This window comes from Cebus imitator, unplaced genomic scaffold (assembly GCF_001604975.1).
Source record: "Cebus imitator isolate Cc_AM_T3 unplaced genomic scaffold, Cebus_imitator-1.0 Scaffold818, whole genome shotgun sequence".
Lineage (NCBI taxonomy): Eukaryota > Metazoa > Chordata > Mammalia > Primates > Cebidae > Cebus > Cebus imitator.
Genome location: NW_016108133.1, coordinates 175,235 through 191,958, shown reverse-complemented (window position 1 = coordinate 191,958; position 16,724 = coordinate 175,235). Strand labels below are relative to the sequence as shown.

The 16,724-nt window shown below is 47.9% G+C and overlaps 1 protein-coding gene across 6 annotated transcripts in view; it reads right to left on the bottom strand.

The window, feature by feature from the left end:
• Positions 1-954: 954 nt before the first annotated feature.
• The window catches only part of DLG3 (discs large MAGUK scaffold protein 3), a 60,772-nt gene continuing 45,002 nt past the window's right edge, over positions 955-16,724 (bottom strand). For 4 of the 6 annotated variants that reach the window (XM_017520237.2, XM_017520239.2, XM_017520240.2 and 1 more), the window contains 10 exons: positions 14,162-14,338; positions 13,851-13,926; positions 12,996-13,095; positions 9,216-9,257; positions 7,865-7,915; positions 7,160-7,261; positions 6,398-6,570; positions 5,880-5,989; positions 5,455-5,546; positions 955-4,295 (listed from right to left, as the gene is read on the bottom strand). In XM_017520237.2, coding sequence (XP_017375726.1) covers positions 4,189-4,295; positions 5,455-5,546; positions 5,880-5,989; positions 6,398-6,570; positions 7,160-7,261; positions 7,865-7,915; positions 9,216-9,257; positions 12,996-13,095; positions 13,851-13,926; positions 14,162-14,338 — 1,030 coding nt within the window. In that variant the 3' untranslated portion in view covers positions 955-4,188. Of the gene's footprint in view, positions 4,296-5,454; positions 5,547-5,879; positions 5,990-6,397; positions 6,571-7,159; positions 7,262-7,864; positions 7,916-9,215; positions 9,258-11,015; positions 11,062-12,995; positions 13,096-13,850; positions 13,927-14,161; positions 14,339-16,724 lie in introns of all 6 variants that reach the window. The other 2 variants (XM_017520236.2, XM_017520238.2) reach the window with 2 other exon arrangements.

Genomic DNA, 16,724 nt, shown 5'->3' with positions numbered 1-16,724 from the left:
GACAGGAAGGCCAGGTGACAGAGCATCCTCTCACACATGCTCTTCACTGGAAGAACGCAGTCTGAAGCCTGTTTTCAAACCACCCACTTTCTAGTTCTTCGAAGCACTAGGTACGTGTGCTTAGACTACCAGTAGTCGGGGAGGGATGGCCACAGAGGTAGTTCAGTGTAACATGGAAAAAGCCAGTGGGCATCTCATTGTGCACAGTGGGAACAGCTCTGCAGATAAAATCTAGTTGGGGCTTCATTGTTAAAGCTCTGCTATTTTCTGGCAAAGCATGAGGAATCGACACCCTGTTCACTGGGGAGGAACGGAGGTATATAGGAGCCAGTACTATTTCTTGGAAGTGACAGGGGAAGAGGCTTTTGAGGAAACAAATTCGAGCTTCAGAATGTTATTTGCAATGATAATAAAATGTCCTAGAGGTGCCAAGGAAATGGCTGGTTGGATAAAAGGATTAGTGGAATCAAGGCCATGAAATCCTAGGTGGGAACAGGGATGAAATACACAACTTGGGAATGCTGAGACTGAATGAACACTGCCAAGGCCCAGGCTGAGGTTGCTGGGCATCCAGGATTGCTTTTGACTTCAGCGCTAATTCGTCAGCTTCCCTGGAGAACATCACCAGCTCTGTGAACACTTTCTCACCTAATTGTCACAGTTGGTATTAAGCAAGGATTATCCTTGCAGAAAGGGCTCCACTGGCCTTGAGTGCTGGCCTTTCTGCTCTAGCTGCACCCCTTCTCAGTCCCACCCTTTTTGGCTTGGCCTTGGCCTGCTTAGGATACTTCCCCTCTAGGCTCCTCCCAAACCTATAGCTCAACTCCCACCTGCTTCTGCATCTGTATTAGCTCTGTCCTTGAGCCACTCGACTTCCACACTTGCTTCAGGTAAGGATTTTGTTTTCATTACCTGATTTCTAGAAGCACTTTCAACTTAAGACAAAGCTGGTCATTTGTGATTGAACAAATATTTTATTTAGTCATGGGTAGACCATAAGGTTTGATAATACAGTTCTTCCTCTGTTAGAGATGAAGGAGTCAAGGCATGATCCTTGCAATGTCAGCAACAAAACCAGGAGGAGACAGGGCTCTCTCCTCCTTCAGGACACAGCACAGCACGGCATGGCACAGTGTTAAGGGTGTGGTTCCCTTTGGGGTTTCCAAGTTGCTCTGTATCTTCTCGTGCTGGGGCTGGATGTTCTTCAGCTGTACCCCCACTAGGAGAACATCAGCTGTGAAGATAGAGCCTCAGCAGTGTGGCGATAAGCCAGATGTTTGTTCTTTGCCCTCAGGAGATGAATTTTCTTGAGCTCTCATGGAGCTCTTTGGGGACTCCTTTTTGTTGGGCTGCCTTCTAGCAAATGAGAGCATGTGGGAAAGCAAGCAACCTACACACCATAAAGCACCACAAGCAAGAGGATTCACCCTTCCTGTGGCTCAGACCACACACATTTCAAGTGGCTCATTCATCCAGATGTTGCCCTTGACCTTATGAATTATGACAGCACTTCCTCAGACTCCTCCACACAAGTTGCAATGGTGTCTGCCACATCAGAACAGCCAGAACTGCCCGCTCTAAGCACCCCTCCCCTCCTCAGAGGGTTGTGGGGATAACTGCTGCCCTGCTCTGCAAACTGGGCCCGTCCCACCCTCATTTTTGGAAACACTGGTAGCTTGCAGGTCACTTTGGCCATTTTTCTCACCCAGTTCTCTGCTACTAAATCAGTCCCTTGCCTTGCTTTCGCTAATTCACACCTTTGCTGCAGCAGGCCTCTCCCACCTTGTGTACCTCTTGGGAAAATGTCAGCATTTTGCCACCACAGATGTGGACTCCCATCTGGCTGGTGCTGTTTGAAGCAGTGTCTGGGAGTGGGGTGGAAGACTCGGCACATACCTTTCACAAAGGGCCTGTCACCACCCCAGGGAGCTGTACCGATCCCCAGGACAGCCCAGCTCGGCTAGCTGATCGTCAGTAAGGATTCAGCCCTCTGGCCCCCAAAAGTTTGGGACGTTCTTCCCACTGCTTTGCCCACGCCCTCCCTTCTCAACTACTTCAAGAAGGTCTCTGAGCCATAGTTCATTGCAACTATCGTTTATTAAAAAATATATGTCTCCTTGGAAGGAACACTGGTAAACCAGCTAGTGTCATGCTTACTTTGAATCTTTGTTTCTCTTCCCTGGGAGGGGGGAGGGCTGAGCATGGTTCAGACTTCACCACTTAGTTAACATCAGACAATCAACACTCCCTGTTCACCCCCTCCTCACCAGTCACAGTTGGCTGTCACTGTATCCCTCTTTGCCTTCAAGCCAGTGTACTGCCCAGGGAAAGCTGCTGCCCTTTCCTCATCCTCATTCTGGGTCCCATGCTTTATACAGTTAGTCTCATTCTGCTGGTCAGATAATTGTTAACAGAGTTCTGGGATTCGGCTGGTAGTGCTTAAAGCATCCTCAACATCGCCTCACGGGCAACAGCCCTAATCCAGCGGGCTAGAAAACAACGGACTCAACCCTAGGGCCAAGTACTTCTCCATTCTCCCGTGTCGTCCCTCCAGTATGGAGGCGAGGGAGGCACATTGGCTTCAAAGGAGCACAGTGGGGTGGGGGAGGACCTGAACTGCAGCTGCTGCCTGCACTTGTGGTGGTGAAGACTCCCTTGACCACAGTCACTGCCATCCAACTCTGAGAAAAAGCAACAAGGTTTCACAGCTCACCAGTAAGCGAATCTTAGCTCTACAGCTCAAATATACAGCATAAAGTCTACTTTCCTCTTGAAGAAACTGTAAGCTACCAGCTTTTGGGGAGGGGCTGGAGCAGAGCATATGAAGCAGCTGCAAAAAAACAACAACAACAACAACAAAAAAACCAAATCAAACTCATGACACGGCTGGCCAAGCAAGCCAAGTGCTGTTCTGCCATCCCAGCATAGAACTGGAAGGCAAGTGACTTCCTGTCCCTGTTGGTGGAACCCAGGGAGGAAGCTCAGCAGAGCCCTGCATGTCCTCCTCTCAGCCTAGCCCCTGCTCTCCCTTCTGCTGACAGGACAACCAGGCCTGGGTCGCCTACTCCATCACAAGGCCTGGCTCCTTCAGGACCTCATAAGCCTTTAGAACCTTGGCAAATTGGATTGTACGCATTCACTTAAATAGTAAAAGTAAAATTTGCAATAATGAAAAGGCTGACACAGTAGCACAACATGGTTTTGGTTTAACAGCAGCTTAAAAAGGAACAAAAAGGAAACCTCTCATGCAGACACATCAGGTGGCATAAAACAATAGGCAATTCCACGGGGAGCATCATTAGCCATTCTCTCCCTCCACACACAGGACTGGCTGCACCTCAGGGGCAGCAGCTGCTTTCAGGTCAAGTCTCTAACCCTCTCGCCCCAGGCAAAAGCCCTTTCTCTCAGGCCTCAGGCTGACCCCCCCCAGCTCTCAAGAGAATGACCAAATGAGAGTGCCCTTAGTGCAGCACTTGCTACCATCTTCAATCCCTTCCCAACCAGCTGGGATAGAAGATGCCATCTGATTGGAATATGAAAATTAAAGCATTTCTCTAATAACATAGTACCATTGATGAAGTCTCCATAGATTTTCTAACCCAAATGTGTGTGAATATATATATATATTATATGAGAGTGTATAATATATATATATAATAATTTCTATATATTTTATATAAATTACATATATATATCTATATATAAATAAGATACTTTCTGTCGCCATTACGTTGCACCGTTCAGAGCTGCAAGACAGCAGTACGGATAGGGAGAAATGCCCAGGAGCATCTCATCATGTGGTGCATTTAGCTCACTTCACAAGCCGTGCAGCTGTCCAGAGTCTGTCTTTCCATCAGTCCTCCTCTTTTCTCTTCACTTCTGCTTGGTTTTTATGAAAACAATGGCTCTGATGGATTTTGCACCTGTGCTAGCGCTTGGGAAAGGTCCATGCAGGAATGGGCACAGTCACATGATGAGTGAGATGGCATCATCCCAAAAAATAAACTAAAACAAACAAAAAAATTAAAAAAAAAAAAACAGGACTAGAAAACTCAATTTTTTTGACATATCTAAAAAAGGGGACAAGAACATAGCATTTGTTCTCCCCATGGGGACAGGAATGAAGAGGGAGGAGGGAAGAGGGACTTGATTTCTTCTGTTCACAAGAGAATGGTTGGAGGGGATTCTTCAGAGTTTTTCAGGGGATGGGACCCAAATGTAGTGCCCAGACTGGTCCTCAATGATTTGTTTGATTTTGTTATAAATCTCTTCCAGTGAGTCACCCTGTACAATGGCTAAAGTGAAGAGGAAAACAAAATTATTACTGTGGTCCACAGCACATCCCCCAAACCCAGCAATCCTGTCTCTCCCAACAATCCTACAAGACCTCCTCTCCCCCACCCCCTGCCCCTCAAATGAAAGACATGTTTCCAGGAGTACGGGTTTGGGCTTAGGTTCACTGGCTGGCTGCCTGTGTGGTCAGGGCAGTAAGGGCAACCAACTAGGTGCCCTAAGCTCAGGACTTGAAGTCAACTCACTGAGACAGTGAGACTAAGTAGCAATGACCAGAAAAATGTGTTTATTCAAAAGACGTTTACTGAGCACCCACTACATCCCAGACCATGCAGTTCATGTTACTCTTGGGTACCATAAAGCCAGCAGCTTGTAATTCTAAAGCAGACTTAAAAGACGTGGAAAATCCCAGGTCTCCACAGAAAGAACTGAAAGCCACAATTTCTGGCAAGAGGCAGTGCTCCTGGGCCCTTCACATCTGCTATATGTCAGAGGTCAGCCCAGCAAACAAGGACATGGATGCTGATGGTAAAGGGAGTTCTGAAGACCCAAGGTGTGTGAGGACATGTATGAATTCTTTACCCAGTTAACCTAGTGGCACCACCAGCTAAAATGTACTCAGCACTGCCCTGCACATATATATATATATGTCACTGTACTTCAAAAGGTGAAGAACATATTACATAGAAACCTTCCCAATGTTTCAGGAACTGACCTTCTAAAGTAGACGATCATACACACAACACAAACACACACCGACAGACAACTTGAACACCACACCGAGGAATCATCATCATCAACAAACGTTTATTCAGCACCTAAACATGCAAAGTCAAATACTGGGGTGGGGGAGTGGAGCAGAAACGGAAGGAGACAAGAGTAATACAGGAAGCCTATAATCTAGTAGGGACAAGACAAAATGAACAAACCAACAATTCAAGGAAGCATTTGGTGAGCGGTGTATGTTATCAACTGGCTAAACTGCTATGGCTGGACACAGGGAACTTGAGTGCTTTGGAAAGGTTTGTGCTCAAAAGCTTAAAAGCAACTGGAAACTCCATGCAAGGTTTCTACATTCTGTCTACACCTCTTTGAGACACTTATAGAAACAGGTGCCTGGCTAGTCCCACAGTACCCCCCGCAGGGTGGCAGGAGTCTTACCCGTAAAGTACTCTCCAAACTCCTGCTCCAGTTTCATGGCTTTGTCATAGATCTTATTTGCTTGTTCATATGTCTGCCTTCGGTTCATTTCCCTGCCAAAGACAGAAGAAAAATAGTTCCGAACCAGATCTTATGTTCTGATTCATCCAAGGATTATTCCAGGATTCCTAAAAATCTGCTAAGCTGCCCTCTCAGAGCAGCAGTGGCCCATGGCTAACTCCTCAAACCTTCTGGGTTCAAAAGTCCAACCAAGAACACAGACAAAAGCCCTTAAAACAGGAGCACCCAGTGACCAGAGCTGGGACCCAGAGTTTCTTTCAAGTTTCTGATGTTCCTACCCCTGCCCAACAAATCAGTTTGTTCTCCAGTTCCCTTCCAGGCCCAATCTTAGCTTGGTATGTCTGAGTCCTCAGTTAAACACTTACATAAGGGCTTCAATGGACTTGGGCTTGATGAAAATGGCAATGGGGTAAAGTTGTGCTTGCTGCAGTCTCTTGATAGCATTGCCGGAAACATCTAAGATGCAGTGCTTGCCCTGAAAAAGCAGAGATTGTATCAGTCCCTATTCACTAAGCCCCAGGCAGAAATCCAGTGACATTCTAAACATCCATCTTGGCTGGTGGTGGGGGTGAGGGGAGGGGCACCAGGGCCACCCAAAGTGGCCTAAAAAATTCAATGCCTGAAGTAGACAGACCCTACTTTTTGCTATTACCCAGAAAAGGCCACATCTGTCCAGGGCCCCCTATTCCCTTTTGGGTGATGCTCTGAATGAGTTGTATGAAGGAGACAGATAGCTTTGTCAAGGGGCTGGGAATACGCAGAGGTACCATGGCTTTGGTCAGCAGCACTGTTGGGCAGCCCCTGTGGTGAAAGGATAAGGATTCAAGTGGAGCCTCGACACGAGCACTGGCCTTCCTTTTGAGGCCATCTCCTCTACACTTACCCTCTCTGCAACTGCCCGCACTGACTGGATGCTGGTCCCATAGAGATTATCATTAAATTGACCCGCTTCAATGAACTTGTTGTCCTGAATATCTTTCTCCATTTGTTCTCGAGACACCACAAAGTGGTAGTCTTGTCCATCCACCTCATTGTCACGCCGAGGCCGGGTAGTATCTGAAGGAAGGAAGGGAACACTTTGTGGCCCAGGGTCAATGATCTACCCCGAGCCAAAAAATACTGACTAGTCCATTCTCATCTGGGTTGGTCACTGGGCCACTCCACTTTAAGTGGGAGAAAAAAGCAGTTGGGAAGGAGTTTGCCTTACCTATTTCTCTTCCAATCTCTAGGTCTCACACAGGGGGCTATTTGCTTTAGCTTAAACTGTACCAGAAAGGTGGGGTTTCCTGAGCTAAGGCATGGCAGAGGGTGCCATACTTGGTAGAGGAGACAGTGAGCCTAACAAACTGTTCATGGAGTCACATCAACACCACTCTGGCTGGACCTCCCTATTTGTCCAATCATTCCCGACCATCACCACTGAACCTTTCCCCCAAGGGAGTGAGCAGCCAAGCCTGATGGCTTAATCTCTCCAACCCCATCAGCTTTTGGGGAATATATTGCCACCCACTCTTTTCCAGGGTGTCAAATGTACCCTGTCCCCAAATAGCCCTAGAATCTGATCCCAGACCTTTTCCATAAAATATTAGAGCAACAATTCCCAGGGCACCAAGCCTCACTCCTTTGGGCCTTCCTGGACTCTTACGTGGCACACAGGATCCAAATTTATGTGGAAATTCAGAGATCAGGTCATCATTGACTCGGTCCTTCATTGGGCCCAGGATGATCACAGGCCTTGCATAGTGAACTAGAGAGGGAGAGCATCGAGACAGTGAACAGAGGCCCCCACCAGACAGCCTGTCCTACCCCCGAGTCTGGCTGGAACAGACGCTCTGCAGCAGAGACTCAGACAGAGTGAAGCATCCTCGGCCATTGTCTGGCTTTTAAACACAAAGGCATCAAACAGCCTTTAATTTGAGAATATCTAAGTTCAAGGCAAATCTGAAACCAGAAGCTGCTCCCCTTCTAACAGAGTAAGAAAAAATCCCTGCACTGACACCAGTAGCTGAGCAAGATTTTCACAGAGCAGCCACTGAAGGGAACAACCTGGACCTCTCTTTTAGCAGTGGCTACATCTACTGAAATAGACCTTCCTCGTAAATTTGCCCCTCCTTTGGAAGGTGTCCTGTCAGCAGGCAGAGGCATAGAGAGAAGTGCACGCTGGAGGCACCCCCTTCCCTATGACACTGGGGAGAAGCAGAAGAGAAGGAGGAGCCCTGGGGCTGGATGTGCCATGAGTGGAACCTTCCTCCTCCTCCAGGTCCCTCCCTCTGCTGCCACAGCCACCCATCATATTGAGCCCCATGACAGGACACGAGCACAAAGACAAGGCTCTCAAAAGGGGGCTTACTTTCTTGCCGTGTCACTGGCTCATATGACAAAATAGCATCCTCTTGTCCTTCTGCAACAAAAAAGGGAGCTAAGTTAGCACCGTATGATCTGCCTCCTTCTGCGCAACACTCCCCACACCCTCCCCTGCCAGGATACAGCCATATTGGGTGGTCCTTGCTACCACCTACCACCTGTTATCCTTTCTGTTTTCTGGTGGTGAGAAAGCACAGGAAATCCTTCACTGGCTCCCAGACAGGAGTCAGCAGTTCTCTTGTTCAGTGAAATATCACTGGGCAAAGGGCCAAGGCCCAGAAGCCATGAAGCCTCCACTCCAAACCACCCCAATTTCTGAGGAACTCTTCTTATAGGTAACAAGTGTGCACAGCAGCCCCCTTGTTCTGGTAAGAATGACAGGGACGCTTTGACCAGTTGAGACGCTTGCCCAAGTCCCCTTCATCTGCATACAGGGGAGTCAGGGCACACATGCAGGTCCCCGAAGCTGCGGCCTAACTTTGCCCTTTAAGGGTCTACCTACCCACCTCCTGCATTGGAAGAAGCATCCAGAAAAGTGGCACATGGCTCTGCTAAGGTCCCCAGTACCCCTTAAGAGCAATGCTGAACCTGCTGTCTTTTCCTGGTGGAGCTCCATGTTGAGCCTAGCAATGTTGAGGTTTTCCTAAAACAGTCGGCAAGCCACTCAGTGCTGGGTGCCTGGAGTTCCCAAAGTGGCTGATGGCAGTCCCAGGGAAGACAGTGATATTTGCATCGAGGCACACAATGCTTGCTAAAAGGCTTCTTCTGAGCCTAAGACTCCTGGGCAGATTTTACAAGGCCTCTAGCCACCATAGCTCCTGAAAGACCAGTGCTCCCAAAGTTCATGAGGTTTGAATTATGGTTTCTCTGGTCTGCTCACAGGATCTCCCAAGGAGAACTGGGCAATTACCTGATCCTTTAACCAGCCCCAAAGGCAAAGGGATCCTAATGACCCGGAAAGGCAGATTCAGGGCAACATCCTATAGGAGCCAGTTTTCTTTTGGTCTCTGAGCAAATCTAAACCTGGCAACACCTATGGCCCACAGTACCCATGGCAGGAATTTACTCTTTGGCAGGTCACCCTTCCCAGTGCCAGGGATGCTTTTAATTCATGTCCTGGCCAGAACTATAGTGTTTACACTCTCCTTTAATCCACAGGGTGAACCCCAACCCGTAAGGAGAATGAACTGGCCACAGCATTTCCAGGATCTCAAAGTGTACATGGCTAAAAGAAGCACCAGCCTCTGAGCAGCAATGTCAGCTGTGCAACACTGGAATGAGGATGGCTGGGATACACGGTGGAGCTACACGACATGGAAGGAATGACACACACTTACTGGAACTGCTTTCGCTGTCACTGGTGTTGGATGTCACTCCCTCTGCAAGCCAACAAGAAAGAGACTCCAATTCAGAACACACCACTGAGAGGTCACATGCAGCACAAAACTCAAATGCTCCAGGAGCAAGACACTGAGCTGCCAACCGAGTCAGGCCACAGGAGGCCTCATCCAGGCTACCAAATGGGAGGCACAGCTCCAATCCTGAGCCCCTGGCCAGCCTCTCATACTTTTCCCCAGAGCCCTCTTGGTCTGCTAAGTCCCTCCCTATGTACTACAAGCCACACTTCCTTCAGCAGCATCCTCTTCATCTGAATCAAACAAATTGACCTGGATGGTTTCCAAGTCCTATTTCAAAATGCATCTCCCAAGGTTAACAACAGGAAAGAAAAGACAGTGACAGGAGCAAAGAGAAGTCCAGGGACCAGGCTGCCCATGGGTATCCCCCGCCCGACAGAGCCCTGGAAGTACACAACCATGTGGCACTCCACAACTAAGAGGCCAAACACTGTATGGGTTAAGCAGACACCAAGGAGCGCTGCTCTGACCATTCGGTGGGATCCCCAGCCTTCCTGCCACCACTCCAAAGCAGAAAAGCTTGGCTTCAGTGGTGACAAGGGAAGCACCTCCATCTACCACCAGACAGACATGTCAAAACACAGACAACAAAACCAACAAAACACCTTGAGGACAAGACAGCCCTCCTGTCTCACACAGCTGGGATCTGCCCATCTCTTAGTGGTGAGGGAAAAGAAAGCTCAAGCAGAGAAGCAGTGTTCACAAGAAGCACAAACAAAGCCCACCCACCCAGGATGACAGGCGAATGAAGATGAGATATGGACACATCAAACTATGGAGAGAGATGCTGCTCATTTCAGCCAAGACCACACTGTTTCAGACCATGATATGCTGTGGCCCCCCCTGGAAAGGACTGGCTGAGTTGCCACGCACGGCTAGTTCCTGAACAATCCCCAACTGCAGCTCCTTTGCCTTTGGCCTTTATTATTTATGGAAGGAGAGTATATGCTGACAGAACCCACCCGGCAGGGCTGCGTGCCTGTGCACCCTTGCACGCAGCAGGATGGCCGCTAAGGCCTCGTCATCTAGGTCTTTTTCATTTTCCACTCTAGGATTCTTTTCCAGAATGGAAAATGAGGTCAGAGTTTTCCTGAGATAAAGCACTAACTATATATGGTCCATAAATGGTGCCAAGGCCCCCAGCAGACCAGCTCAACCCCTTACAGGCGCTCTGTGGGAAGCCAACTGGCAGCTGTTTGCTGAGGCCCTGGATCTTCTGAGACATCCCAGATGCAGGTTGGGCAAAGGGGGTCACAGTACCCTGGCCCCTAGTTAGAGGGACTGTAAGAGCTGCAATTCCTACACCCAATTCTTTAGCGTGGTATCACTGGGAGAAGAATCCAACCAGCAGGCACCCCTCCTTTGACAATAGGCTAGAGATGAGCTCAGTGGTTCTCTTGGAGAAACATTTGAGGCCCACCTCACTTCTAAGGGGGAATGCCAAGCTCACACCCTCCCACTTTGAGTGGCAAAAGGTAAATAAAGGCATGAACGATGGGGACTTACTAGGGCACTAGGGATCCAGAGCATGAACGATGGGGACTTACTAGGGCACTAGGGATCCAGAGCAAATGTGTAACATTTGGAGCCACATGCATTTCTTCCTGCTGTGAACACTGCCCTCCCCTCACCCTTCACCCTCACCCATGTCCCCAATAGCCCCACCCCCACTATCTCCATTCATGCCACAAACACATTGAACGGTGTGTAAGTTGCACTTACTCAGGTTCTTTGCTCCATAATAATCGTCACTTAACCCCGGGAAGTCCTGATTTCACAGACAGCAAGGATGGAGAGAGGACAAGGGGGGGTGGAGAAGAAGAAGGGGAAGGGGAAGGGATGGGAGGGAATGGAAGAGAGGGAGAGATTTGGGGAGAAGAGAAAAAAATAGAGAAAAAGACAAGGGGGAGGAAGAATACAGAGGCAGGTGAGCACTAGTGACAGAATTATGAAACACCATGAAGACCTAGCACTATAGTGAGGCCAGGAGCTCTGCCACAGAAAGAACATCCCAGGGCAGATAAGACATCTAGACTTCATGCTACCCAGTTGGTTGCCAGAGGGTCTTGGAGTAGACTAGCTTTCTTAAGTATCTACAGCTATAGGCCTATGGGACAGGACAGGTGATACACCAAGGCTTAGAGCACCTGCTTTGACCAAATTGGTAGTTGTGGAGCCCAGGTCTCTGTTTGCCCTCACCATTTCCCTCCACAGCGCATGAAAGAGCAAATGTCCACATGTGCCAGGTAGGCAGACAGAACTGCCATCACCTCAAGAAGCTTTCGCCCAATACTGACCCACTCTGTTCAAATCCTTCAGGAAAAGTTTTGCATGGTGTGGGGTGTCGCTTCCAAAGCTGCCCTGAGCCGGGCAGACCTTGGGGGATGAGCTCAGCTTCTGGAGAGGCGGCACTAGGCACTTTCAACTCTGTCGTCCAACAGGTACCCCCCTCACCCACCAGGCAGGGCCACTGAGCAATGAACACCTCCCCAGGCTGCGCTTGGCATGGAGGGACTCTAGGACCCATTAGATGAAACTATGGTGACATCGGCTCAGACCTCTGTCTCAGACTGTCTCCTAACTGCTCATGAGCAGAGCCACCTCATCTATGGCTTCTCATTGAACTACCCCAGGATGATGAGCCGTGGCCGCCATCTGGATGAGGGCACCCTTCTGTCTACCAGATACCACCCCAGACGGCAATAACTTCCACATACCATGACCGTGGACCAGACTGGCCTGACAAAAGGACATTTCCTATCAGAACCAGTCAGTCCCCTGCCAGTCCCAACAGCCCAAGACGCCAAGATCCCTCCATGTAAGACAGAGGAGTCACTGGTAAATGAGAGATGTTTACCATTCATGATGAGACAAATGAGAAAACATTTTTCAAGGCAGGCCTGGTGTTTAAGGTTAGGGTTGGAGCAGTTAATTTCTGAGGCACATGGCAGAGCAAGAAGATTTATCAGGATTAAATTTCTTCTTCAGGTTAATTTAGCTCAGGGTGATTGTTCTTCCTACTGAACCAACTTTGTGTTTCTCAATAAATCTTTATTTGAACAATGTGCAGCAACACTCCTTCCATGTCAACTCATTTAGGCAGGAAGGATTCTCCTGGGAAAACTGGCTCTGTAGGCACGTTAGGATAACAGCAAGTCTGCTGGGAGTCATGTGGATATCCTGTATGCTTATGCACGTGCGTGGGATTCCGGAAGTAGCCCCAACTCCAGGGATCCTGGGAAGAAAAGGCTCTTCTCTTGACATACATGAGTGAAGTTAAGGGAAAGAAAACATAAGAGGAAGAAGCCAGGAGAGCAACACTGAGCCCCTAGAACTTGTTCTCTTGAAAAACCATTTTCCTGACCCTGACGCTAGCTGAAAAACCACTCCTCACCACCACAGCAGAGCTCTGGCATTTCCATTGCTAGTGCCAGGCACTTCCTAGAGACTGACCCTGGGACCAGTCCCTCCTCAGTGCCTCCAACATTCATTCTAACTGAGGAGCTGGACAAATAAAACCCAACATCTTCCTTATACAGACCAATTTCTGCCCTGACTCTGCAGATAAGCAGGTGCATGCACACACAGGTGTGCATGGGGCCACATATGGCCCTTCTCTGGCTTCTCCTGAGGGAAGGTGCAACTGAGGATGAGGGGACAGGGCTGCAGACGGCCTGCTCTCTGGACTCTGCTGCTACTTACGTTCCTGTATGCTGCTCTCCTGGGCCATGTTTTCTTTGCTCTTGTAAAATGGAAACTTTCGAGAGAGGCGGAAACTCTTTTTACGTTTCGTTTTGATCGACTGTGAAAGAACATGAAGATGGAGGGGAAGGACAGAAGAAAAAAAAAAACAGAACAATGGATTTTAAAGCATGCAAGAAAAACTAAAATGGAGACAACGGTGAGCTAAATAAAAGACCATCTCTCACAAACGGAGTCTATGAGATTAAATGAAAGTTGATGTAAGAGGAAAATTATGTTTACAAGAAAATGTTGTAGGGATGGTAGAGGTTTCTATCTAACCCAGACTCATAACACTCACTGGCACTTCCTGGACACATGCCCTAAGGTACCATTGACATACACAGAGTCATCTACTCCACGTCTCTCTTCCCTCTACTGCTCCAGAAGTTCTTTGGCCTGTGAAGCTCATAGAAGAAAAGGGGTGAATAGAGGGCTCTCTTGCCTCAGGTGGTCTGAAGGGAGGTGGGAGGCCTGGGGCTGGGCTTCTTGGCTGGATGCTGTGACAGGTTCTATAGCCAGGGAGACACCCACAAGTGGCTTCAATTTCCCAAGCAAATCAGCCTTCCAGACAGTCCAAATCCAACATATCTTCAAGAGCCGGTGCCCAGGGGGAAGGAGCACAGACTAGCCGTGGACTTTAAGAGCTCCCTCTCTGCTTTCTGAAAAGCAGTCAATGTTCTGATAGGACAGAGCCAGCCCCCTGAAAAAGAGATTTTCTTTTGTGTTCCCCAGTTCTCTTACACATCAGACTAAACTCCAAGCTTCTCGCCCTTCTTCACCTACTGGCTGACTTCCTTGGTGATCCTCACTTACCCTGTTAGACTCAATCATCCCCGTCCTGGCATGAAACTTCACAGTTTTCAATCGAGCTCTTTCTTTTTTTTCCACCCTGTTTTGGAGTCAGAAAGAAGTCCTGTTACTGCCAGTAAATGGTCTCAGCAGTGGGTTGCAGCAGGCACAGCAGCCATTTTTTGGCTCACTGAGTGAAAACCACATTGAGTACCAACTCTACCAAAAAGGAATCAAGGCACAAATGTTGCTCTCAAGCACCTTCTAATAGGAAAACAAGAAAGAAATACCAGCAAGAGGCAGGAAAGGCCTTGCTCACGATCATGACGACTCACCTCTTCTTACTGGGGATCACACCGATCTGCTCACTTTCTCCGTGTGGGGTCACCAGCCTTGCCTGCCACCACTCATCATCAGAGGCATTAATGACATGCAGAATGTCACCATAAGAGAAGCTGAGCCCCTGGCTTGGCAGGCAGCTGTCCCGAGTCCGATCATAATCAAACAGGGCCCTGAAAGGCACAGTGAAAGATGAAATAATCATCCAATCCTAAATGGCAAGACACTGGCACCTTGAAAAGACGGAAGGCCAACCCAAACAGCACAGATATAGCAGCCTCACAGCATACTAGAAGGATGTCTCCAGGAGAACAAATCCTTCTTTCTGTGCCAAAGTGGTAAATATGTGCCCCCTTTCAAAGAAACATCTCATTCTCCCAATAAGAAGCATAAAAGAAAATATTTTGCAAACCCCATCTCCTCTTGGCTCCTGGATGCAAAATAAAAGTCCAAAGTAGAATCTGCTCAGTAGCCCTCTCTCACCCACATAGGAAACTAGCTCCAGCAGGGAGCTTTCTCAGTTTACAAACATATCTTCAAAAAGTAGCTAAAGAGAGGACGAAAAATGTTAACTTCAATCGCAAACAATGACTGGTAAATACTGCTGAAACACAAAAGAAAGGGCCCTGTTTCTTCGGGCAGCCAAAGAAAAAGCTAACACTGACGTTGACCCACACAATGGTAGGGTTGAAAAGAACCAATGGAACCCTAGAAGTCACCTAATGCAGTCTCTTCCTCTTACACATGGGGAAACAGGCTCAGGGAAGAAAAATAGTTTGACCTAGGTCACACATCTAACCAACCTGGGACAGAACCCAGGTCCTCTGACAAGACATGCTGTTGTGACATGCTATAAATGATGCAGAGTAAAGACACAAAAGGGAAAGTGGGAGAAGGTGGGGAGAGAGCTATACCATCCAAGCTTGTGGAAAGGGATACCAGCTTGGCTGCCACAAGAAGTCCTAGGAAATGGTATTGGAAATAAAGCTGTGGGGCAAATTTTGGAAGCCCTTGAATAGACCCGATCCAGTGGCCCCTGGAAATCTGAGAGGAGTGACACATCAAGAGCCTCAGGAGGCCGGGTGCAGTGACTCATGCCTATAATCCCAGCACTTTGGGAGGCCGAGGTGGGTGGATTACCTGAGGTCAGGAATTCAAAGACCAGCCAACCAATATTATGAAACCCCAACTCTACTAAAAATACAAAAAGTAGTTGGGTATGGCGGCACACGCCTGTATTCCCAGCTACTTGGGAGGCTGAGGCAGGAGAATCACTTGAGCCTGGGAGGCGGAGGTTGCAGTGAGCCGAGATTGCGTCACTGCACTCCAGCCTGGGCGACAGAGTGAGATTCCATCTCAAAAAAAAAAAAAAAAAAGTTTCTACTTTTCACATCCAGTGGAACCTATCTTCATATGGGGTCACCACAAATGGGTGACTTCAGTGAGAAATTTGTATTTTTCTACCTGCAATCTAGGCTGTCTTCTTCATATTCTCTGTTAATAGAGGTGTTTTCACACCTTTGCACACACAGCCCAAAGTCTAGTTCTAAGACTTCGACTTCTACCTGCAATACTGTGACCTTTGGCTAAGTTGGATGCTGCAAGTAAAACACACTATTTTACCATATGCAAGCCCAAATGAGATAGGATGTAGTAAAGCCATGAAGAGTGAAATGCCCATCTACTGCTTAAAATTCTTGAAACAGAGTTCTTAAAAATCAGTGTCAGACGATTTGAAAATGAAAATACTTAAACTCTAACAAAAAGTCCTTTATTTCTCTCAATTTACACACTCAAAGCAGTAAGGAGAATGGCAGAGGCCAGCAGATAAGGAGGTGCTGTCTGAAAGGTGCATTCCAGGGTCTGTGTGACAGAATCAAAACTGAATGTATTCTCACTGCCTGAGTCCTGCATTTCCTAAAGTAAGGAAGACATTGTCAGTCACTCCTACTAAGAAGAGTGTCATGAAGCAACCTCATTCTCAGTGACAATGAGAAACACCGGATGTCATTATGGGTTTCAAAGATTAGAACAAATATAGTAAGGAAAAGAACAGAACTTGAATTAAACACAAATTAGTTTGGTGAGGGAAGGAAGGAAGATGTTAAAATGAATTAGGAGGCTGGGTGCAGTGGCTCACGCCTGTAATCCTAGCATTTTGGGAGACTGAGGCAGGCAGATCACTTGAGGTCAGGAGTTTGAGACCAGCCTGGCCAACATGGCAAAACCCAGTCTCTGCTAAAAATACAAAATTTAGCCTGGTGTGGTGGCATGTGCCTGTAATCCCAGCTACTTGGGAGGCTGAGGCAGGAGAATCACTTCAATTTGGGAGGCAGAGGTTGCAGTGAGCCAAGATTGCGCCACTGTACTCCAGCCTGGGTGACAGAGCGAGACTCTATCTAAAAAAAATAAATAAAATGAATTAGGAGAGTTAGGATGAATTTGTATAAGATTAGAAGGCAGAGTTTACTAGTTCTAAGTTTAAAACACAAGATACATTTTAGCACTTTCCAGAACTATGTTTGACCTTTGGCAACAGCAGTAACAAGCTGAAGTGTA